Below are 25,545 nucleotides of genomic sequence, written 5' to 3' on the forward strand. Positions count from 1 at the left end.
TTCAAGCAAAGATCTACTGACAGATTACAAGTGTCCTTACAAATTCTTACTTTGTTTAGTAGATCACCAATGATATTATCCAAACCTTTCAGCATTTAAATTCTGAGGTTTTCCATCCTTGATGGCTAAACATAATGTTATGCAGCTAAATTGTTTGTACAAGCGGTAGATAATGGTATAAAGTGGCACCACATAGCAGTTGCTTAGCAACTAACACTGCTTTTCTATTAATTTTCCTTCTATAGATATCGTATATTGAGGTAGGTTAATTATGCAAACCTTATTTTATTATTTTAGTTACAATGTACAGAGTGTTTTTAATAAACATCATTAAAATACTCGAAATTATAATTATAAACCTGTCACTATGACCTCTATTACATGACATCAGTAAATTAAGGTGCCAGTTTAATGTAAGTTATACTGTTACTTTTATTGATTGTAATTGCATCCTCAAACCCGCCCCTCCCGAAGTACAGTACCATGTGATACACCATTTGACTCACTTGAACCAGGTCTCATCTCAGACCCCTATGGGGAGCTTTGGGGGCTGTTCAATGGATGTACATTTTTGTATCCTCCCCTATAACTATATTAAACTATTGTAGTGATATTGTTAGTTCAGTTGGTCTTCCCTAATGACAGTTTTCCTTTAAATAATAATAATCTTAATTTACATAGCAGCGGTGTGTTCTGCAGTGATTTACAAATTGGGGAAAACATAATAGGTCATAACATAGAGTAATAAACCAAGGCACATCTTGAACAATAGGGTTGAGGGTCCTGCTTGAAAGAGCTTACAGACTGTAAGCAAGAATACACATAGGGTACTAGATATATATGCATAAAGCAGTGTGAGTTGATCACCAGCCGTGTTTGTGCATAAACAGATAAGAGGTGCAGTGGGGTGAGTGGGGGATGCTGTGGAAAGAAGGGGGTCAGGCTTCCAAGGGAGAGTTTGAAGTGGGGTAGATGAAGAAGGGTTTGAAGTAGGAAATATAGTAGGTCTTCATAAAAAGGTGTGTTTTTAGGGTATGCTTAAATCTGTGGGCATTGGGAATTAACCTGATTAGGGTAGCGCAATCAAGAGAACTATTACAGCTCAGGAAAAATCTTGGAGGTGAAAGGCTCAGATTAGAGAGGAATTTAATCTAAGGGCCTTAGCAGTGCAAAGATCACAGGTAGCGCAGTAGACATAGATGAGGGAGGAGATATAGTGTGGCACATCATTTTCAAGGACCTCATGAATGAGAATGTTGACTTTAAATGGTATTCTATATGTGACAGGCAAGTAGTGCAGTGACTGGCATAGAATGGAGGCATCAATGTAACGACTTCACAAAAAGATGAGCCTGGCTGCTACATTTAGGATGGATTGGAGAGGAGAGAGCTTAGTGAGTAGAAGGTTGATCAGTAGCGTATTGCAGTAATCAAGCTGAGAGTGGATAAGGGCCACAATACGAGTTTTTGCTGTTTCTACAGCGAGGAAAGAGCAGATTCCGAAGATGTTTTGGAGGTGTAGGTGACATAAGCAAGCAAGTGACTGAATATGGGGAGTGAAGGCTTTAAAGGTCAGAATCAAACTTGATCCCAAGACAGTGGATGTGCTGCTGAGGACTTATGGTGGTACCACAGACTGAGATTGAGATATCAGGTTTAGGTCGATCGGGAGATGGTGGAAGCGCAAGAAGTCCAGTTTTGGAGAGTTTCAGTGTTAGATAGAGAGACAACATATTGTTAGAAAAAGAGGACAAGCAATCATTGGCGTTTTGTAGAAGCAGAGGTGTAATGTCACAAGAAGAAGTATATAATTGGATGTCGTCAGCGTAAAGATGGTATTGAAACCCAAGTCTATTGAGAGTGTGCCCAATCGGGGCGGTGTAGATGAAATAGAAAAGAGGACCAAGGACCAAACCCTGAGAAACCTCAGCAGCAAGGGGAAGAAGATTAGAAGTAAAGCTGGCAAATGATACCCAGAATGAGTGGCTAGAAAATTAGGAGAAAAACCATGGAAGCTCAGTATCTACAAGACTGATAGAGCATAGCACATTGAGGAGAATTTGGTGATCTACTGTGTAGAGCACCGCAGAGAAATCTAGTAGCATCAGTAGAGATTAGTCACTATTCGATTTGGCTATGAGAAGATCATTTGACACTTTAGCAAGAGTGATTTCTGTAGAATGTAGAGAACAAAAACCAGGCTATAAGGAATCAAGGGGAGAGTTACCTGAGGGGTAGCTTATTAAAGAGAGTAGAGCAGGGGTTCCTGGAATCTGGAGATGAAGAAGAGATTAGAGATGGGTTGGTAGTTGGCAGCACAATTCAAATCAAGAGATGGTTTATTTAGTAATGGGGATATGACAGCATCTTTAAAGGAGGAGGTAAAGAAACCAGTAGAACAAGACAGACTGAATATCGTTGAGGTGACTGATGACAGCCGAGGAAGACACTTAAGCAGGTGGGAGGGAATAAGGTCAGTAATGTTGGTAGGAAGGTAAAAAGAAGAGAGGAGTCTGAAGACTTCTTCTATTGATGAGTCAAATGTTGAGAGTAAACTAGAGGGGTGCAGGAGAGAAGGGGATCGAAGCTAATTGAGGATTGTGAAATTATTTCCTGCTGGAAGTTGGCAATTTTCTCTTTGAAATAAACCGCCAGATCAGAGTCGTAACTTGAAGCTTTTGGGCCCTGGTGCAAAACCTGTAATAGGGCCCCCAACTATAATGCTTTATTCATAGTACTGGGCTCCGTATATGGAGAAGTGAGGCCTTATGGGCCCCCTAAGGCTCCTGGGCCCGGGTGCAACCGCATCCCCTGTACCCCCTATAGTTATGCCCCTGCGCCCGATCCATCATAGGGGGCTGTATTTAAATGTGAAGATGAAGTAGTAATTATTTATACAGCAGAGCTAAATTAGTTGTATGAATGAGATTGAAATCTTAATTTGGCCAACTTGTCATGAGATTTGTGTGTTATCCGTCTATTTTACATAGGAATAATGGCCCTTGAACTTAAGGGCTCATTGACACGGGTATATTTTCACTGTGTATGAAGGCTACTTCACATTGCCGTGTTTAAGCCCCTTTATGCGGGCGTGATAATCACAGCCACATAACGGGACGAAACAAAACTATCGGGATTATTGACCATTATTAGTACAGGCCAGAAAAGAAAGGACTTACCCAATCTTTCCTGCACATAGTATTAACTACATGTGGGAAAGATAGGACAGGATGTATCTTCCCACAGTTTTTTTTAAACTCCCATGCACTAGTGCAGAGTTTGGGGAAAAAAAACATTAATGCACAACTATGTTTCTTAGTTGCCCATGTGGCCATGTGTTTTCGGTCTTACACACGTGTATATCGTACGCATACGCGATGAAAAGAGTCAATGAAGGTAAATGGATTTTCATTGATCTATTCACACTTGTGTTTAGTTATGTCATGCGTGTAAGAAAATTCACAGCGTGCTCTAATTTATCGTGTTCTACATACATAAGAGCCCTATTGTTCTCTATGGGTGTGTATGATATACAATGCGTACACAATGCCAACGCAAGTACTAGCATAGCCATTGCATTTTTCGTGCATGTTGCTAGGAAACATATTAAAAAAACACAGGAAGAACATCATTCTAGGCTTTTTCCCTGCTGCGTTTTCTTTGCGCGTGTAGCATACGCATATGCGATCATACGCAGGAAAAATTAAAGGGGTATGCAATTGAAATGCTGCGATATTTTACACATATGTCCGTGTGAACGAGCCTTAACTCAAAAAAGTTGCAGAAACTATGCAGTATAACCTTAGAGAAATAAATTACAACTATAGCTCCGCTTCCTCTCTCTATATTGTACAGTATGACTTTTACTTCCCATAGTTTGGTATTACATAAGCAGCAACAAGGACTCCATGTTCCTTTCTACGGTCTCTATGGAGGCAACTCTGCCACAAAGTTTTGTCCCAATGCACAAACTATATAACCTTGGTTAGATAAATAACAGCTAGAACTCGGCTTTAGCCTTATCTACAATGTATTATGATTTTACTCTTCATGGTTTTGTCACTCTTGGCATTAAGCTGCATGGGGTTTATGTAATAAATATTATTTTATTTGACTAAGTTCCTATTTTATTCTCTTATTACATGTTAAAAAAACTATTAATGTCTCTTAATGAAATGTATCTTTTTATTTAAAAACTTTTTTATTTATCCAGTGTTATCAATGGACGTAATAACTATGCAGGTTTATGGCTATCAAGATAATTATAGACCAGCAGGGAAGTGGGCTGTCAGATTGCAATTCACCCATGTATTGTAAATGTCGTGTTCTGCACATATGGTTGAGAGTGACCTCTGTGTTATCCCTTCTGCTCTAATTCCTTGTACTCATCAATTTTCTTTTCCTCCCTGATCCATACACTTGTCACCTTTGCCCATAAGAGCATATTTCAGAGGAACATAAGCCTGTCTAGGCAAGGAAACTGTAAAACTTCATCTGCTCACTACTGTACTTTATTTCGTAGGGAACATAGATTAAAGGGAAATAGTCCACCAACCAAATATCTTACTTTATGGTGTAAACAATCTTCTTGTTACTTTTTGTTCTTAAATGTTAGAATTAAAGGGAACATGTCACCATTTTTAGCAATGTAAACGAATAGCAGCGCAACAATTCTGAAGAGTCGGTCTTTCACACATATTATGCTATGGATAAAGGCATACCTTAGCATTAGTGGTTTGAAAGACTCCCTGTGCAACATGTAAATGAGACTGAGCAGTCCAGTGGGTGGCCCATACCATCTCAACTAGCTGTATGTTTTGCCAAAACTCCGCCCTCTTGCCTCCTCTGACATGGGTAAGTGTCTGATTGGTTGACTAATGGCACATGTGCAGATAATCTGTCCCATTTGTGGGCAGAATTGAGGTGCATATCTGCATATGCACCGGTATCCAACCTCTGAGTGTAGGCCAAAGACTTCAACATGCAGCTAGCAGAGGTGATCCGATCCACCCACTGGACCGCTTTGCCTCATTTACATTCAGGACCGGAAACTTTCAAACCGCTAATACCAAGGTATCATTTTATCCACAGTGATAGTAAAATAAGTTTTGAAAAGCCAGACTTTTCATGATTGTTGCAATACTATGGGTTTACTGTGCTAAAAAATGATGACAGGTTCCCTTTAAGGTCTTAAAAGTTGGAGAAACAATATAACCATGTACACAACTATGCATATATCTTTACAGCTCGTTTTAAGACTATAGAACATAGCGCTTGGAATATGAGTGATATGGAATAATTGGTAATATACTTCCCATATGCGTATGAAACAAGGTATTAGTTGGAAGCCACCCTGCTGGGTTCAGGAATAGGCCAAAGGGGTACACTGTTACGCATAATGTGTCAAGATATGACTAGTAGGACCAATACTACTACAATGGCCAATACTATTGTTGTTGTTGTTGTTGTTAGCCATTTAGTTGTTCACGACCCTCGTTGACCCTAAAGGCGAGCTCCCTCCATGTTTTTTGGTTTTGCACTGCTTCTTTCAGTTGTGTGATATCCATGCCAGTATCAACTCTCACATTGTGTCCTTTGGCAACCAGGTCTTTTTCTGCCACTGATCTGTCCAGGCATTATAGATTTTTCGAGTGACTCTGCTTGCATTATATGGCCAAAATACGTGAGTCTGAGTCCGGTCATCTTGCCCTCCAGTGATATATCAGGTCTTATACGATTTAGGACTTGTTTGTTATTCTCGCTGTTCAGGGCATACGCAGCAGCTTTATTAGGACCAATAAATCACTACTGTCTGATTTTTAAATGTGTCTGGCAGCTTTCAGACTTTTTCCTGACAGATCAGGTCATGGAAAAAAGTATCAGAAATGTTAAATTTCAATGTCTGATCCTTTTAACTAGATGCAGGGCAAGACAGTAAATGACAGAATACCCCTTCACTCCTCAATTGGACCCACCACAAAGTGGTGCACCAGCCCCGGAAAGGGCAACCTCCCTGCTTGTACATCGTAAAGTCCTAGGTCAGAGAGAAACTAGGACAACTAAACAAAGAGCTCAATACAAACACAGGGAAAGTAGATACAACAGACATAGAAAAACGACTCAGAATGCCAAATCCACTAACACTACCAACACAAGACAGTGTAAGTCAGTGCAAACCATACATGACCAGTAGACAAGATGTATAACCAGCACTCTCTGCAAGGAGGAGCCAGTTAAAATAGCATATGGATTTTACTGACTGGGCTGACAATCGTCCCAGGCAGCCCACCAGCCAAACAACTCCAATAAGGTTACTGACTGGCTGATTGGGTTATCGGTCATCACAGCCCGCTCATTAGCTAAGCAGCAGTTAATGTTTAACCCTTGAAGCCCATGACTGAAGTAAACATGTATGTGCTGGCATGTGCGTCACGAGATCCAGGGCGGAAGTCATAACGCCCCCCCCGAACTCGATCTCAAGTCCCGGAAGACAGCGGCTCCATGACAAATGCATTTTCTTTCTTATGGCTGTGTTTGCTGGGGGGGCTGGCATAGGTCAAAGACTGCTTTAATACCCCCTAACCCAAATAAAAAGCCAACACCGCTTCCTAAAAACACTTCTGCAAAAGTAAGCATGGAAATCCAGTACATTATGACATTTAAATTCTCATTTTTACAGACGACCCGACCTTTGTTTCTGTTCTACTCTATGTATCTTGTAAGTACCGTAGTTGGACAGCTGTAATGAAGATGCATGAGGTAGACGCGGTCTTCATATAGGTAATGCTGGTGGAAAGGATTAAACATTTAGTGAACTCTTTGGCTTATTATGTAATGATCAACTCTGTGTCTCAGGCTCAGCCTATACTAAATGAAGATGTCGAATACATTACATTATTAGATATCATAACAGATATCATCATCCATAGCTTTGTATAAGGAAAGAACAAAATGGTGTCGGGCTTGTTTCATTTGCCTAAACTCGTTGTCTTTGCACAATGATGGCAGTTTGCCTGAAAAGTAGATTCAGATTGCCCTAGTGTTATGTTCTGTATCTAGGGAGCTGGTACTTATTGATCCATTGGGTCTGTCAGCGTTTCAGGTCACTTGGCTCCGAGCCTGATTTCTTCTCTTGACTTTGAGATTCGTGCTGTATGAGCTGACTGCTAATAGTCTTGCTTTTCTTACCCGACTTCAGACAAAGAAGCATACAAAGCACATGAAGTAACTCATTCTCATTGGTTTTAGATTGGTGTATATGTTTTATCAAAATGTATGTGGAATTTGTGAAATTTGTTCTTTTGTATGCAATATGTCTACGCTGCAATGAGTCAAAAGGTTTGCATGTTACAAAGGAATCATGACAGATCTATGGGCTTGTTCGCACTGAAGTGTAAGATTTAAGACATAACTGTTGGTTCTATAACTAAAGCCAGTGAGTCGCATAACAAATAATAAAATAATTGCTGTAATTACTTAAAGTGACAAAAGTCACTAAAAGTGAACCTACACTTTAAGGCCTCGGTCAGACGACCGTTTTTTGCCGCGATTTGCGGATCGCATGACGGATGCGCATCCGCAAATCGCGTGACCAGGGCCGACGATTCGCCGAAAAATCTGCACCTAGCAGCTATTAAATGACAGCTGAGAGCTGCCCCTGATTGGTCCCTGCACTCAGCCAATCAGAGGCAGCACTCACTCACCCATTCATGAATTCATGAATGGGTGAGTGAGTGCTGCCTCTGATTGGTGAGGGCTGTGACCAATAAGAGGCAGCCCATTCAGCAGTTGGGGATTTTAAATCCCCGCCTGCTGAATACTACACAGAGCAGTTCAGGAAAACTGCCGGCCGGCCGTGGCTGAACTCCGGCTGCAGGGAAAAGGTGAGTATAATTTTTTTATTTTTACACATTTCAGGATGCTTTTCAGGGAAGGGCTTATATTTTTAAGCCCTTCCCGAAAATTCATCCCGCGCTCGCCGGCAGCCCATTGCTTTCAATGGAGCTGGCTGTATTGCCGGCTCCATTGAATTCAATGGGCGAACAGCGGACAGCACTCCTTTGATCGGGACTGTTTCGCTGAAACGCTGCTAGGTGCAGATTTTTCAGCGAATCGTCGGCCCCGGTCACGCGATTTTCGGATGCGCATCCGTTATGCGATCCGCAAGTCGCGCGAAAAAAACGCCCGTCTGACCGAGGCCTTAATGGTAAATTTCATCGAAATGTGTCTTCAGACATCTCATAGAGATCTTTTAAAACATGAAATAGGTAAAGGGTGATGTAAACATAAAGACTTAGCCACAATAAAATAAATAGGACATACACAAAAAATATCTCCATCATATGAAGGATTTATCCCAGTGAGATTTGTTTAATATTTCACAACATGTAAAATATTGCAATGGATATTCTCATTACCTTACATGTACATTTCTTCTGGGATGATAATGAAGAAAAACTTCTTTAGGAGGCATTTTTTTTAACTTAAAGGCATGTATTATTAGCTGAAAAACATTTTTACAATAGAGTTTTATTAACAATTTTGCACTGTTTAGCTGCTGAAGTGTTACATCCATGTAGGGCTCAAGTGCTGCGACCCACACAAACATCACCAATACGTAAAACCTTGACGCGATTAGTGTCCACAATCGACCAACATATACATGAAATAAGACACTGACATATGGCAGGCACCAAGGAGTAGGAACGCTCCCCCTAACCAGCTTCGGTTGGCAGACCCTGCCTAAAAGTTGGGTGATTGTCCTGATAAGGACAGACCTACGTGCAGAACGTAGGAAACCTAGCCTGGCTCTAGTTGAAGGATAGGGAAGGATATATAGAAGATGAAAATACTACATATATATAACAGAATTAGGCTGAGGCGAATTTACCTCACAGTAAAAGTAACACCACTGGTACTTACCTTTAGAAGAACATTGTCACAACTGACATCTCAAGCAGAAAAATAACCAGCACTCATGTACAATAGGCAAAATAGAGAAAAAATTTCTGAATTCGTAAAGGATTCTGGCTTAAAGGTAAAGAAATTCCATGGGGTGGAAGGTATTGGGAATTGAAAACCAAGACAGAATACCATACACAGACAGCTGTTTTGGAGTGGTTGCCCCTCATCAGTGTGTGGTAGGCTGTGTTTGCTTCTCAGCAGTGATGAGAAGTGTTTGCCCTTCATCAGTGATGAGAGATGTTTACCCCTCATCACTGATGAGGGGCAAATACCCCCTGAAACAGCTGCCTGTGTATGGATTCTAGCTTCGATTTAAATTCCCAATCTTTGTTAAGACCTCTATAAAGGGTCGGACATTGATTTGCAGGAATGCTCCATCTAATAGGTGGCGCTGCACTGGTAATGTTCCATCTTCCTTATTTGCATAGAACTAATGTCTTGGCCCCACTTGGTTCCACTTCCTGATTGTGGCCAGCGTAACATGAAGTTTTTATGTATCACAGTATACAGCAAGCTGAAGAATGCTGCTCACAGTGAAATCCATCAGTGAGCTCATCTGACAACTCATTCCTTCTCTCACCACTCATGAACAATCTTCTAAGCTTATTTATGACCGGATCAAAGTTTATCTTTGTTTGGTCATAAATCACTTTATTCGATCATTCTGGAGAGGAGAGAAAAGGGGCTGAAGACTTGGGCCATCAAAAGGGCTCCCTGATGGATTTGACTGTGAACAGCTTTCTGCAGCTTGCTATGCAGCGTGAAACATAGAAGCTGCAGAAGCCAAACAGTGCACAATTTTTAGTAAAACAACAAAGCTTATTTTAGCCAAAATTTACATACAAAATACCCCTGAAGTGTTCATAGACTTTAAGTTATGTACTGATATCTTTTTCATATGTACAGTGCCCTAGAATTAATGCTACTTTAACCCTCTCCAATACACTGTCTGATGTCTAAAGACATTCTGATTGAAGGCTGTACTGGTTCTGATGTCGGAAGACGTCCGGCGGGGTATTCTTACTGTATATTACTGGCCACTCTGTTGTCGGGGGCCTCTCCAGCATGCCCAATACCGCAGTACTGGCTCTAGGCAGCAGATGGCGCCATTGTATAATGGCAGAAAGAGAAAACCCCCTAGGAATCCCTGAATCCAAAATTGGATTGCAAAGGGTTAAGATAAATAAAAATAATAATTATGAAAGCCTTTGCCCCAGTTTTGAAATTTGCATGTCGCATAAGTTTCAACCTATTGATAGAATGCTATTAATTTGACAAGTAAGGATCTATCAAGAGGACTGTATCAGCAATCCCAACTGCCTTTGGTACGGCTCTAAGAATTTAATTTCTAACACAGTGTGTACAATAGAGTACTATCATTTTTATATTGAAGGTGCTCTATCTGTCTGAGCTCACAGACCTCCTTCGGGGTTATTGTCTGGCATGCTTGTGTGTTTGCAGATGAATTTAGGTAGACTCTATGGGGCTATGCTACAGAAGAAATTCTGACATAACACAAACTTCGTTTTTTTTCTCCAGATACAGTGTCCCTGTATGCATTAGGTAAAATATACAGAGTTCCCAGTTTAGCAATTTCACCACCCTAAACTACTGTAAGACGTATGCATTACCGCTACAAATCCAAGCCCGGCTACAAAGTTCTCTGACTATATGAGATTATAATTTAATCCCTCATTTACTTGTCTATGGCAAGTGCGGCACTACTAAATCCCTTTCAAATCAGAGACAGGGACCATTTATTTCTAGGCAACTGCCTTGAAAGCATATTGGATTTTTAACACAGTCAGATATTCAATGCATTCTTCACCTTACATTAAACACAGTTTGCCTAGCACATGGGCATGAATTGTAATTGTGAAGGAACCACTGGTTTTGTTTTACTAACATGAACAATAGTTTACCAACTGGGAATGATTGATACAAAATAGCAATGCAAAAAACAGAAGATGGGAAGTTGTTTAAAATTTACAGATCTGCCGAATACTGAATTACTAGGAAGAGCCAAGACTATACCGTTGCATTTGGTTGATTTATACAATTGTAGGGCAGGAAATGTTCACTTCATTCTGTTAGGATTTGTCATTGGCATAATATGAAAGGAACACTAAACATAAGTCTATGTTGTCTACAAGCGTACTTTTGGAAAGATCAGTTTGTTTGGTCCGAATTAGTTCGAACTGAACTGAAAGTCCACTAAAAGCCCTAAAACTGGTTCATAACACTCTCTAAGAGTCATAAAAGCCCTGTTTAACATACTGAAAGTGTTATACAGAATGGAAAAGTAGATTGCCAAGCGCATCAATCACTTTGTCCTTTAGAAGGGAATAGGGTTGTGGTCGAGCATGCGCACCCCCGCTCCATTCACATGAATCATTCAGGTACACCTTTCTTGGGATCACTAGGGATCCCAGTGGTCAAAACATGACTGATCAAACTTGTATTCCCTATGGTTTGAGCATAGATATGTCTTTAGTAATGTTGAGTGAACCAAACCAGGAGAACCCTGTTTTGAATCAAACTTTGCAAAAAGTTTGATTCAGCATGAACTGAACCAAACTTTTAGCAAAGTCCTACCAGAAACAGAACTCTTGTGGTTTGGTTCGCTCAACACTAGTCCTAAACAATGGTATATAAAATGATCTAAAAGCCATACAATCCATGTATAACATTCTGAAAATGCTATAAAAGGCTTTTATGGCTTTTAGACAGTGTTATACACCAGTTTTGATAAGCTTCCTGTTCGGTTCACATTAATTCTTGCAAAAGTTAGACAAACCAGCTAAACTGAATTTTTGAAAAGTTCACTTATCACTTGTTTCTAGTGGTAAAACTCCTTAAAGGGGTTCGGTCATTGAAAAAAAAAAAAATCTTTACTCACCTATTCCTCCTCAGGCAGTCTACTTAATCTTCTCCACACTGATCTTCACCTGTCCACTGCAGTCCTCCTGGGTCACCTCACCTCCAGCTGGCTGATTCTTCTGCTTCCTGTGACGTTATATACAGTCATAGGCAGTCGCCTTCCTGCCCGGCAATGTATGCTTCGTTACTAGTTCACAGCCTAGCAGGAAGTGCCAAGCTATTGCGGAGACTGCCATGCCCGCTGTCTCTGCAATAGATCAGCATTCCTTCCTAGCTCATGAACGCTATGTCACAGACATGTGACCTTCACTGACCTGCAAGAAGGAGAATGAGATGAATGAACGCTTCATAACAAGGAGAAGAGGATCTGGTCAGCTTGCAGTGAGCTGACCCGGGGGACTGAAGTAGATCAGTGGGTAGGAGATGTGGTAAGGAGTCTGTCTGGGGAGGAATAGGTCAGTGTAATTTTTTTTTTTTTTTTAATGACAAAACCCTTTTAAACTAAATTCATTAAACGTTAAAGGTGGACAAATCTGTATATCTACATTTGTGAATATTATGTGATAACTATACCAATAGGTCACCTACAGCATATTAAGATTGAGTGGCCCTTTAACTTTTGCAAATTTAATCTTTGGTTCTAGTAAATTATTCATTGTCTTACAATTGCCTTCATTTGCATTCCAATAATGATGGCGTCACAAAACATATAAGCATATATCAGAAGATATGTAAAGGGCGAATTCCCCTTTAACATTTCAGAGCTTCAGAATGTATTAACAGTAGAGATGAGCGAACGTACTCGGATAAGCACTACTCGTCCGAGTAATGTGCTTTATCCGAGTACCGCTGTACTCGTCCTGAAAGATTCGGGACGCGCTGCGGAGCGGGGAGCTGCAGGGGAGAGCGGGGAGGAACGCAGGGGAGATCTTTCTCTCCTTCTCTCCCGCCTGCTCTGCCCCGCTCCCCGCTGCGACTCACCTGTCAGCAGCGGAGCGCCCCGAATCTTTCAGGACGAGCACAGCGGTACTCGGATAAAGCACATTACTCGGACGAGTAGTGCCTATCCGAGTACGTTCGCTCATCTCTAATTAACAGGTATCAGTTATTGTCTCAGTGCACAAAATATTTGCATCCCATTGCTGGATATATAGCACATTGATATTGCAATGGGAAAGATCACTGCATTAGAAAGAAATTATTCTGGGGTCTCACAGTTGAATTAAGATAAATAGTAGAATTTAGAAAATTAGGAACACAGTGAGAGAATAGGAGCTAATTAAAATATAATTGATATAATGCTAAAGATGAATGTAATATAACAATAAAGAGAAAAGCAGTCGATGGAATAAAAACATCAGAAAGGAGAAAATATCCATCCAGATAAATGTTTCCTTTGCTGCTGAATTTATCAAGGTTCTTGGTTCCAAACAGCCCTATGTCAGATCAAAGAGGATATATTGCTAAGTATTGCTATGGCAACTCTCTTTAATTATGTGTCCTAGCAAGAGTGAAGAAACAAAATGGAGTGACAAGTGATGGGTTGATGTAGGGTAAATCTATTTGAAAATAAGGAAGCATGAAGTGTAGTTGTCAAGCTCTTAGAGAGACATGGAATGGAGAAAAACAATGGATATAAAGTTTGCTGTATTCGATGATCTATTAATGACCTCACATTTTCTTTATAGAATTTTAGCTTTTTTTTTCTAAATTTAACGCACAGATTTGTAATTTTACGAGTGCATGCACTTATAAAACACATTCATGGAAGATTCCATGGATATTCATGTAAGTCAAATCTTGTCAATAGCTCTACACAGGTCCATTTTGATATACAGATGTGTCCACCCTTAATTTCTACATATTTTGTTAGCGACTCCAATTTGTCATAATTGAAATTCAATACATTATCACAAGTTGGTACCAAAAGCTTTGACAGGATGCAGGACATATCACAACCAGAAAGACTCATAGACATAGACATCTCCTGAAAAGGTATGTTGAAATCATGTTATTCTTCAAAGCTGGCCATCTCACACCACACATCTCAGTATACAGTATACCAAGCCAAGAGTAAAGGTAAAGAATAGTGATTGATGAACTTTTCAAAAGTTCAGTTCAGCCAGTTCGCTAAACTTTTGGAAAAAGTTTGTTTTTTTCTCTTTTATGGAACTTGGACAGTGTTATACATTAGTGTTCAGGAATAGTTTTGAGTGAACCAAACAAGTAAAACCCTGTTTTGGGGACATCTTTGCTAAAAGTTCTGTTTAGGCTTATGCCTAACCAAACATTTAACAACGTTCGACATGAAATATGGTTCCACTTGTTTGATTTGTTCAACACTAGTAAGGAAAAACGCATCTCTATTTAAGCGTATTCTAAACCAACTGTTACACTAGTAGTGAGCAAAAGTCGGAATTAGTTGTGGAAGCAATAGATCACTGGTGTTACTATAGGGGATGTAGGGGATGTGGTTGCATCTGGGCCCAGGAGTCTTAGAGGGGCCCATAAGGCCTCTCTTCTCTATATAGGGAGCCCAGTACTATGAATAAAGCATTATAGTTGGGGGACCTGTTACAGGTTTTGCATTGGGACCCAGGAGCTTAAAGTTACGCCTCTGCATTAAGGGGTTAAGAGAAGTTGGGGGGCCCCAAGATAAATTTTTGCACCTGGGCCCATGAGCCTTTATCTATGTCACCATAGTCTGAATTCTAGTTAATGATACTATAGTTTGGGCATCACAAGATCCTTCACTTATGTGCAATTCATAAAGAATTATCCTATGTGTTATTATATATATATATATATATATATATATATATATATATATATATATATATATGTAAGATGTGATTTTGGACGCTTTGGAATAAAATGTGATGTTTGAAGTAATTATTTTATAGGTATTTGAGTTATTTTGGCTACAACACGTTTCTAATGATACAGTAGGCATCATGAAAAGTACTAAATCTAAGCACTCTTGCCTCAATTTCTTTGGAAAATGGGTATATGTCACTTTGGAAATCCCCTTTTCAATTGACGGTAAACTCCATCTGGTGTGGTAAGCTCCATCTGGTGATTGAATACTGTTGTGGAATATCTTGATGAAATAAAGATAGCATGAATGCAAATTTGAACATTATTTCATGTGAGGTTCATATTATGTCTGTCTAGAAAAGTTCTCCGTCATTGTATCATTTTTGGCATATTTAAAGATGGTCCTTAAAGTATTATTGGCAATGTAACATTTTATCTTAAAGGTGAATGGAATATTGTATATTCATGTTTGGTCTTCTCTTGTCATATCAGTTATTTAATGTATATGTCTTTTCTTTTATTTTCTTCCGCAGCTGGGACAACATACATCTTTAGTAAAGGAGGAGGACAAATAACGTACACATGGCCACCGAATGATCGGCCCAGCACACGTGCAGACAGACTGGCTATAGGTTTTAGCACTGTACAAAAAGAAGCAGTATTGGTTCGGGTGGACAGCTCTTCGGGACTGGGTGATTATTTAGAGCTGCACATTGTAAGTAGTACTTTCTTATTTTTCCATATTAACTGTATTATAATGGCATATACTTTGGAAACAAATTGCAGGTCTTTAACTGTTTACAATCTCAAATGATATTCATTAGATTATTTGCTAATAATTTGCATTATTTAAATAACTATTAGCATTTGTAATTTACAGTAAAACCTCTTTGAGGTGACCATCCAGCATTGAATTGAAAAATGGTCATCTAGAGAGGTTGTGCCCTAAAAGACAACGGGCAGTATGCATAGTATTAGACAGAACTGAAATCAGTCACAGTCAGCTGGGATGGGATTCCGATTTCTAACAACTGGTGAAAAATTTGTACCGACGGCCCTAAAAGTGGCCACCCCTCCTTTTTTACACTTGCGCCCCCATTGATGAACAAAGTAGATTATTTTTTCTTGGACATACAATTGATTTCTTGAATTTATACCATTTTTGCCTTTTATGTATGTTATAATCTGCAGTTAAAAAAACTTGTCCAGTGGTATATTGAATTTAATTTTTTTGAGAAAAAGGGAACACTGACTAAAAGGAGTAGACCGAATGCTTAATATCTCCTCATACAGTACATAACTTAATAGATGGCCAAACATCGTATCGAGAAAATGGCCAATTTTCTTTCCATCTTTATAATGCATAACAACAAGGTAAGTCCTATTTTAGAGGTTTTTTTCTGCTTGAACATCTACTGGTGTTCAGACTTATTAAAGAGGAAACTGATTTATTGTATGTTGGGATCCCAAAGTACAACTTGGAAATTTCACTGTTCTAACTTTTCAGAACATTTTTTGTTTATTTTTCAATCCAGTTTACTTTGAAGGTTTTGTACATTTTTATCTCTCCCGAAAGGGATTCTAGTGTTGGTCCCTGGGATAATCTTCCAACATAAAATAAAAAACAGTTTGCTTAAAACTTGGAAAGCATAGAAAGGCATAGATCACATATTTTGGCATGTCTCTTTCCTTCAAGCCATTGTAGGTAATAGGTAGGTACCTTGACAACTCACGGTGATACTGATCTACGTTATGTTTAGGGTTTATTTCAAGAAATGTGTATGAGATGTGCTTTAGAAATCTATAAAAGGGATGTCTTAAAATAAAGCATTCAGTGCGTGTAATGTCAGGCCAGAACATTTCTAAAGAGAGTTTACCATTGAAGATACCTTCAAGTATTGTCTTGAGATTAAAGGATACATCACATTCAGTTGAGTTCCATGTATTGGCCTCTTCTCTGTAAATTAGGTTAGGCTGGTGACCACACACAATGAGATGACTCATCAATATCTTTAAATCTCTTTCCATCCTTAAGGGCATTGTATATATTATTAAAGAGTAATTTGAATAAGGAAATTTCAGTGGGACCGGATGACTCTCATATTTGTATGAGAGCTTCCTGTTGTCATTTGTTGGGAGAAAGGATTGGGCACATTGAATATCAGCTCCAAATCTGTTTGCTCTTCCTGGAAACAAGCTGCTGCTAGAGCTGTCTGGCTGTAAATTTCTCCACTTTAGTCATGGAAAGCACATGAATGCTCAACTGATCCAATCGTTCAGAGAATTGGAGAACTACTTTAGCTGTCGGCCAAATGAGCTGTCCCCTACTGTTATGCTTTATCATCATGTGGTAATGACAGCACACATAGAAGTGTTGTATTTCCTGTTTACTATCATAGTTTGGAGCAGCATCCTAGTATCTGGGACTCAAGCGGCAAAAGGGCATGAGAGTGGCTCTTGCAGCCTCTCTACTGTAGGCTACTGCCCACATAGTACCTACATACTGTAGCACATATAGGGTAGACATACATTGCTGTGTAAAAGTTTTAGGCAGTTGTAGAAAAGATGCTGTAAAGTAAAAAGGCTTTCAAAAATAGAAGCTTTTACAGGTTTTTGGTCAATTAACAAAATGCAAAATGAATGAAGAAAAGAGAAATCTAAATCAAATCAATATTTAGTGTGCCTACCCTTTGCCTTCAAGACAGAATCTGTTCTTCTAGATACTCTTGCACAGTTTTTGAAGTAACTTGACAAGGAGGTTGTTCCACACATCCTGGAGAACTAACCACGGATCTTCTATGGATGTTGGCTTGCTCAAATCCTTTGGTTTCTTCATGTAATCCCAGACCGACTCGATGATGTTGAGATCGGGGCTCTGTTGAGGCCATATCATCACTTTCAGGACTCCCTGTTCTTCTTCAAGCTGAAGATAGTTCATTGGCTGTATGTTTGAGGTTGTAGTCCCGCTGCAGAAAAAAATTGGGGTCAATCAGATGCCATCTATTTTTGTAAAAAAAAAACAACTTACTTTGCAGCATTTTTACCACACCTGCCCCAAACTTTTACCCAGTACTGTATACTCAGCTAAGGGGTTCTGTCTACAGCAATGTTATGGGTCTCCTCATTTGTGTGCTCCTTCCTACACAAAATGCCAAAACTTGAAAACTGAATGGTATTCCATTGAATCTGGTCGCATTGCGGTAACACTTTCCTAATAAAAAGTTTCATCATGATAACAACAAAAAGTTAAATATTTGTAAAACAAGAAGTTTTATACTTTTCATTCTTGTACATCACATACGGTCTCCGATATTATTTATATTTCTAGTATGATTGCATGAATATCAAGCGATGATAGCAGAGTCGTAACCTTGATGGTTGATTTGCTGTTTGACATGTGTAATAAATGAATTTTCTATTATGCATATCTTTGCAAAGAATGCTCCGGTGATATTTTGTTGGACAGTTTTTGATCCAAGACTGTGTTTGTTCCTGGAACTTGGCATTAAATTACTGATGCATATAGTAATTCAGTTTTGTGAAAAGAAATGGCTGTGGATCAAGAAATTCTACCTCTAGGTCATCTAAGTGTATGTGTAAATCAATACTACTAAAGCAAATAGAACTTATGAAGAAAGCTATAGGGATCCCTTCAAGGCTGAATTATTTGTATTCATCTCTGAGATAACTAATGTGTTCACTGCATAATATTAGTCATTGCATTGATACTCTGGCCCAATTTCTTATACTATAGCAGGTAAGGGACATTGTTATATTTTTGGACAGTGGGATGAATAATTGGACAATGAACACTTAGCTGGATCTGTTACATATTCCTCTGGTCCATTTAGCATCTGCTCTTTAAATCGTAATTGTATAGGTCTTCTCTGGTTTCTTAACCCAATCCTACAAAAGCAATTATCAATTCTACACACACTTATCTTTGTTATATGTTTTTCTGCTATTTGATATTGTAAGCTGCTATTACTAATCTTCATTAAAGTGGTTATCCCATGCAAGCATTTATCACCAATTCAAAGCATAGGGATCTTAATGAAGTGGTGGTCGCACATGCACTGTGCTGCTCCATTGAATGTCTATGCAATTGAGTACAGCACTCAGCTATCTTGGTTAGTGATCATGGGAGTCCCAGCACTGGATAGGTGATAGATGATTGGTGTCAAATGATGCACTTTAATGACCATTCTATTAAATGGATGGAACCTGGTTGGTATGATCTCCTTATTTATGAGTCTCCGAATCTAATTCTTCTCTAATAAAAAATGGTTGTATTATTGTGTGCAGCCTTTCATAGTGATATTTGATAAATCCAAAAATTAATAAAAAATGTCAAGGCAGGCCCATAAGATTTGTAATCTTAGGGGGCATGAAACAGAAGATAATGAGCTACAATGGGACAAAAAAGTCTTCAGACTCTTTCTCTTTTTTTTTACATTTTAGTGTTTTGTGGCCTTATACAAATAAAAAAAGAAAGAAATCAAGTTTTCCCCCATCATTCTGCACTCAATACAACATAATGACAAAGTCAAAACAGAAAATTAGAAATCTTTGTAAATTTAAAAAAAAAAATGCTAATATTTTGCATTGGCATGGATAATCAGACCCTTTGGTATAACACTTGAAATTTAGCTCTGGGGGCCCATTTATCTTCACCATCTTTAAGATGTTTTCACACCTTGACTGGAGTTCACCTGTGGTAAATCCCATTAATTATACGTTAATTTAAAAGACAAACCCCTGTACATATAAGGTCTCATAGCTCTCAATGCATATCAGAGTCAAAATCAAGTCATGAGGAGGAAAGAACTGGCTGTAGAGCTCAGAGATAGGATTATGTAGAGGCACAGATCTGGAGAAGGCTACAAAATAAGTATGCTGCACTAAAAGTTCCCAAAAGCACAGTAGTATCCATAATTCCTAAATAGAAGACATTTGGATCAACCAGGACTCTTACTAGAACTGTTTGACCCAACAAACTAAGTAATTTTGAGAGTAAGGCCTTGGTAAGAGAGATGACCAAGAACTCAATGGTCATTCTGACTGAGCTCCAAACATCCTGTGTGCAGATTGGAGAAATTTCCAGAAAGTCAACCATCACTAAAGGACTCAGACTTTGAGAAACAAGGTTCTCTGGTCTATTGAAACCACGGATGAACTTTTTGGCCTCAATTCTAAGCATTATAGCTGGAGGAAATCAGGCACTGCTTATCACCTGCCCAATACCATCCCTACAGTTAAGTATGGTAGTGGCGGCATTATGCTGTGTGGGAAGGGGGGGGTGCAGTGTCTGGAACAGGTAGACTGGTCAGGGTTAATGGAAAGCAAATGGTGCAAAGTACAGAGATATTCTTAATGAAAAGCTGATCCTGAGTGCAAGGGACCTCAGACTGGGCAGAATGTTCACCTTACAACAAGACAATGACCCTAAGCACTCAGTCAAGACAACACAGAAGTAGCTTAGGGAGAGCTCTGTAAATGTCCTTGAGTGGCTGAGCCAGAGCTCTGACTGGAACGCAATCGAATATTTATGGAGAGACCTGAAAATGGCTGTCCACAGGCAGTCCTTATCCAACCTGACAGATTGAAAAGATTTGCAGAGAAGAAGGCATTCAATTCCCAGTTCCAGGTGTAGAAACCTTGTTGCATCATTTTCAAGAAGAACATTCTAACATTCTGTTTTCACTTTGTCATTATGAGGTATTGAGTGCAGAATGATGGAGTAAAAAGTCGATTTTGTTTTTGTTAATTTGCACAAGGCCATATCTTAACAAAATGTAAAAAAGGGAAAAGGTTGTTGGACCAACTGTATGTATTGTTGTACTTTAAATGAGGAAAATAAGAATTAAATAACATACATTTTACATTTATGAACATTTTACCACTAATAGTAGAAACAAAGGAAACAAACAAATGAGTAGTAAAAATCCAATTGGAAGTTATACTGAGCAAAGTCTACTTTGACACTGGTGGCTTTACTACCAGTTGCCTGTTTTATGACCGTACTTTAGGGGTGGTGGTGAACAAACTTTTGAAAAGTTCGGCCAGTTTACCAAACTTTTACAAAAAGTTTGGTTCGGTCTGAATTAGTTCAAGCTAAATCCCCTAAAACTGGTGTATATCATTGTCTAAGAGACACAAAAGCCCTGTATAATACTCTGAGAGTGTTATGTAGGGCTTTTATGGCTCTTACACAGTGTCATACATCATTGTTGAGGACTAATGTTGGGGAAACCAAACCAATACGTAGTACCCTGTTTCTGGTAAAACTTTGCTAAAAAACTCTGTTTGAGTTTATGCTGAACCTAACTTTTAGCAAGGTTCGAAATGAAACAAGGTTCTATTGGTTTGGTTCGCTTAACACTATCCATAAGTCAAGTTTTGGCAATATTTTATAGACCTAGTGTCAACAGCTTGTGCTATGGTTCCGACATATCTAGTTTCAGTGTGAGATTTCGGGTGGTATCATTGGCACATGAGAGTAAACTGCCAACTTATAAAGGAGAAATGCAAAAGGAGACTTGGGAGCCATATATGTGGCTTTGCACCTAGATTTGCACCATTTAGGACTTTGATATTAATAAGTGTGTGCAAATTGTGTAATTGTGTCAATTCCCAGTAAACCATGCCTATGTAATTTTCAGATTTTGTGGAGGAAAGCAATGACAATTTTGCAGAGTTTTGGTGTAGGCCATTATTTGCGACAATATTTGACACAATTTAAACCAAAAACTGGTGCACACCACCAAGGAGTTTCCCGCATACATTATTTTTTAACCACTTAGGATACATAAAACTAATAAAAGAATCAGTACTCACTGATCCCTTGCCACTCCTTTCCAATGTTTCTTGGGTTCCTCTCTGTTCTGTACTTTCTGGTCCCTTCTGACATAGTCATGTGACCCCTGCAGCCAATCACTTTCAACAATGGTGACCCATTACAGATGGTGAATTGCTGCGGTATTCACATGTCTGTGTTGACAGGAACTAGGGAGTACAGAAACTGGCGGAAGACTTAGAAAATGATCGGATGGGAATACCCAAGGATCAGTATGGTGAGTATTCTACTTTGAACCATTCTGAGTATCTTTGTAAATGTTAAAGCGGCCAACTCCTTTAATAAATGTGGGCCATTTTATTAGGAGAAACTGGAAAAACTTTTTTAAAGCATACCATACATCATCTATTTTCTATAAGATACCTTGCTAAAGGGAAGATAATAGATGCATTTGTGTTCATTAAAGTCTGCTAATGAACCCAGGAGGCTCATATATTTTTCCTTCCGGCTGTTCAGTCATTTTCTACAGAAACTATCGTCTCTGTAGTATTTAGAAAGAACTCTATCTGTATATAGATGGTTTTTATGCATTTGCTCCTATGGTGTAGCTTCACTAATACAGTTTCATTCTCCTAACACAGTGCCCTCCAACCATAGCTTGGAAGCCACATGTGGTTTTTAAGTCTCCTGGATGTGTTTCTCCAGCTGTTGGCAGCTGCAGATAATATTATGTACTAATAACACCACCAGAGCTGGCAGATCTGTCTAGTTCCACATACTATTTGAAAACTTTATTAGAAATTTGCATAAAGATACCGTATTGAATGTAACAGGAGCCCCCAATTATTGCATCTAACTTATGCTGCAGTACTAGTTTGCTACAGCCCCATGTGCTTTTGCAACCTTTGCATCTCCTATTATGCCCTTGATTTTATTGGCATGCTTTGATAATAAGCTACCTTGGGAGTTTGTTCAGAACACTCTTGTTCCCAATAACTGCTTTTTATGCAATTGTCTTACATTATTATGGTTTTTTTGTTAAAGGGATTTTGTACTAACCACTCCAATGCACTGCCAGTCCAGCAGTCCCATCTTCCCAAATGGTCATTATTTACTTGGCTCCAACATTGACATTCCATATACACTTATGACCATTGTAGCCAATCATTGGCCCCACCAGTAGTGTTGAGTGAACCAAACTACTAAAACCCTTTTTCAGGTCGAACTCTGTGCAAAGCTAAGTTTGGCAGAAACCCAAACCAAGCCTTTAGAGAAATTGTACTCAAAACATAGTTGTACTGCTTTGGTCCACTCAACACTAGTCCTGAACAGTGGTGCATAACACTGCCTAGGAGCTATAAAACCCTCTATGATAGTCTCAGAACGTTACATAGGTGTTTTATTGTTTTATTATATACCAGTTGTCAGGGCTTTGGTGCTCTTATGGTTCAGTTCAAACTAATTCGAACTGAAGTAGACTTTTTGCAAAAGTATGACGCCCTGGCTGAACCAAACTTTTCAAAAATTTGCTCTTCACTACTTAGCAGTATACAAATAGAGACCACTCAGGTCAAGTGATTGGCTGCAGAAGTCACATGTGTATATGAGCATGTTCACCATTCTAGTTTGTGAACAAAGACCAGCAATGAGGATGGGAGCAGTAGCAGGGGATTGGTGAGAAAATAGAGCAGTGACTGTAACTTAGTATAATGTTTTTACCATTTCCTGCCATCTCCCCAATTGCTCAATATCTTGGAAATCTCCTTTAAAATGGTTTTACTAAGATTACACAGGATATGGGATAATTTGCTGATGAGTAGGGGTCTCTAGCTGTCACTGTGTGGGTCACTTCTCCTCCCAGAGTAACATCAGAATGAATGGAGTTCTGGCTGAGTATGCTGGATTGGCATTCCATTCATTTCAATGGGCTGACAGTAATACCCAAGCACTTGCCACTCGGACATTTCCACAGTCCCATTGAAAGTGAATTCGCGACCAGCGATTCATTTACAGGTATGGTTCCTTGAATATTGAGATCATAGCAATCATGAAAACTAGGGAGCAAATGGTGGAATTTAAAAATCAGTATGTAATACCAAGACCAAATTAATATCAAGGGAAGAGAACCCTATTGCCACATTGTACAATAATGCTTAAACACCCTCAGAAGGGGATTTTGACAAAAGATGTAGAGTAGCTAACAGGCTGGTCAAGTATATTTTCCTGAGATAATCTCAAAGCTCTCAGTATTTTGACTGTTATATTGGTAAAAAGATACATTTATAAGGTAGAGGGTTTTTTTTCCCATGGTAACCCTTAGTTTTCAAATGCATTTCTTGAGATCCTTGAGTAGCTGAGGTTGCATTGAAATAATAGCTATATCCATTGCATAATTTATAAGTGTAGAAGTTCAACTAATTTCATTTTTTTTAATGTACTTTTTCTATTCGTGTTTTTTTTTATACTGATTTATACTTCTACTTGATTGAATGCGCTTAGTGCAGAAAATGCACAAATCCACAAGCTGCTGAAGTTTCCATTATCGCTAACATAAAATATATAAAAAGCATGGAAACAGGTTAAAAATAAATATCAGACTTGTTCACATGCCACAAACGGTTATAGATTATTCTGTGGATTATTGTACTTTCAATTTCTCTAATCCCCATTTTCCTTATCAACATGATTTATCAGCTTGAAATGCAAACTCAGCATTTCAAAAATATGAATTCGAGCAAGGTTCAGAATGGCCTAAAGTTTTATCTCTTGGAATGTACCAGAGTGTGTTGGATTTGTGAACCTGCTTGTACAAACATATGGTTCCTTTTGATAAATGGTAGAGCAACGAATACATAGTTTTACTTGTAAATAGATATTATGGGTCAAAAGTGTCTGTCAGTCAATGAGATCATAGACCAAAAATATAAGTTTACCACTGGCTATGTTCATACTACCATAAGGGTCCATTGCATTAACCCTTTCCAATCCAATTTGTATCCTGGTTTTCCTAGGGGGCTTACTCTTTTTCTGCTGTTATACAATGGCGCTATATACTGGCTAAAGCCAGTACTGCAGGAGATGACACGTTGGATAGGCTCCGACAGCAGAGAGGCTGGCAATATACAGTAAGAGAACCCGGACGGATGTCTTCCAACATCGGAGCTGTACAGCCTTGAATCGTAATGTCTTTAGAGGTCAGACAGTGGATTGGAAAGGGTTAAGCTTCTGTTGCTTTTTTCATGGCCACTATAGTCTGTTGCAAATGGCCCACTAAGGCAAACCTTTTCTTTTAATTATTACTATTTTTTATATACTTTTTACACTTACGTCATATAGGTGGAAATTTATTTAGACTAGCATTTTATGTGCCAGTCCAAAGTGCCCTAGAGTGAAGTGTGCTTCATTTACTAAAAGGTGTATGCTACTTCATAAATTTTGGGCATGTCTGACCAGGTGATGCGCCAGAATGTGAAATCTATAGCTGGTGTAGATATCCACTATCATTTATGACAGTTTCTAATTACAGCAGTTTTGGAATGTAGCAGACCAAGCACCTTTTTGTGAGGTGAAACTTAGTATATAGAAAAGGGTCACGCAAGTATAAAAAAAAGGTGAATAAGTTGCAACTTTTTGCACAAGTAGTAAAAGTTCCAAAATTTGAAATTTTTTTATGCCATATGACTGATGCAAGTTAAAATAATTCCCTGGTCATTTTGTTATAGATATTGCAGCATAATTGCTATCAGGGTTGTGTCAGAATTCTGGAATAAGTTGCACCTTCTTTTTGGTGCAAATCAGTTAAGAAGAATTTACTATTGATTTGTGCGAAGAAAAAAAAAGCAGCAGATGTTTAGCCCTACTAGGCATTTTTTAAAGTATCTACAAAAGAAGGGCATGGTTCGAGTTGCATTAGACAGATTTAGCAATTGAGATGTTTTAAGAAGGCTCAAGATTTTTGAGCAGCCTCACTTCACTAGATGGGTGGCACAAGAAATGTAGAACATCTCTAGACATATTTAATGATCTGAAAAAAATATCAACCGCATGCAACATTATTATAAATTGGTGTACTTGCCAGAAAGTGTGAC

General features: G+C 38.9%; 1 protein-coding gene across 5 annotated transcripts in view; it reads left to right on the forward strand.

The window, feature by feature from the left end:
* Window positions 1–25,545, forward strand: part of NRXN1 (neurexin 1) — a 1,562,703-nt gene that overhangs the window by 1,193,842 nt on the left and 343,316 nt on the right. For all 5 annotated transcript variants that reach the window (XM_066595516.1, XM_066595519.1, XM_066595517.1 and 2 more), the window contains one exon: window positions 15,195–15,376. In XM_066595516.1, the coding sequence (XP_066451613.1) occupies window positions 15,195–15,376 (182 nt within the window). The remainder of the gene's footprint in view (window positions 1–15,194; window positions 15,377–25,545) is intronic.

The sequence above is a fragment of the Eleutherodactylus coqui genome, chromosome 3 (assembly GCF_035609145.1).
Source record: "Eleutherodactylus coqui strain aEleCoq1 chromosome 3, aEleCoq1.hap1, whole genome shotgun sequence".
Lineage (NCBI taxonomy): Eukaryota > Metazoa > Chordata > Amphibia > Anura > Eleutherodactylidae > Eleutherodactylus > Eleutherodactylus coqui.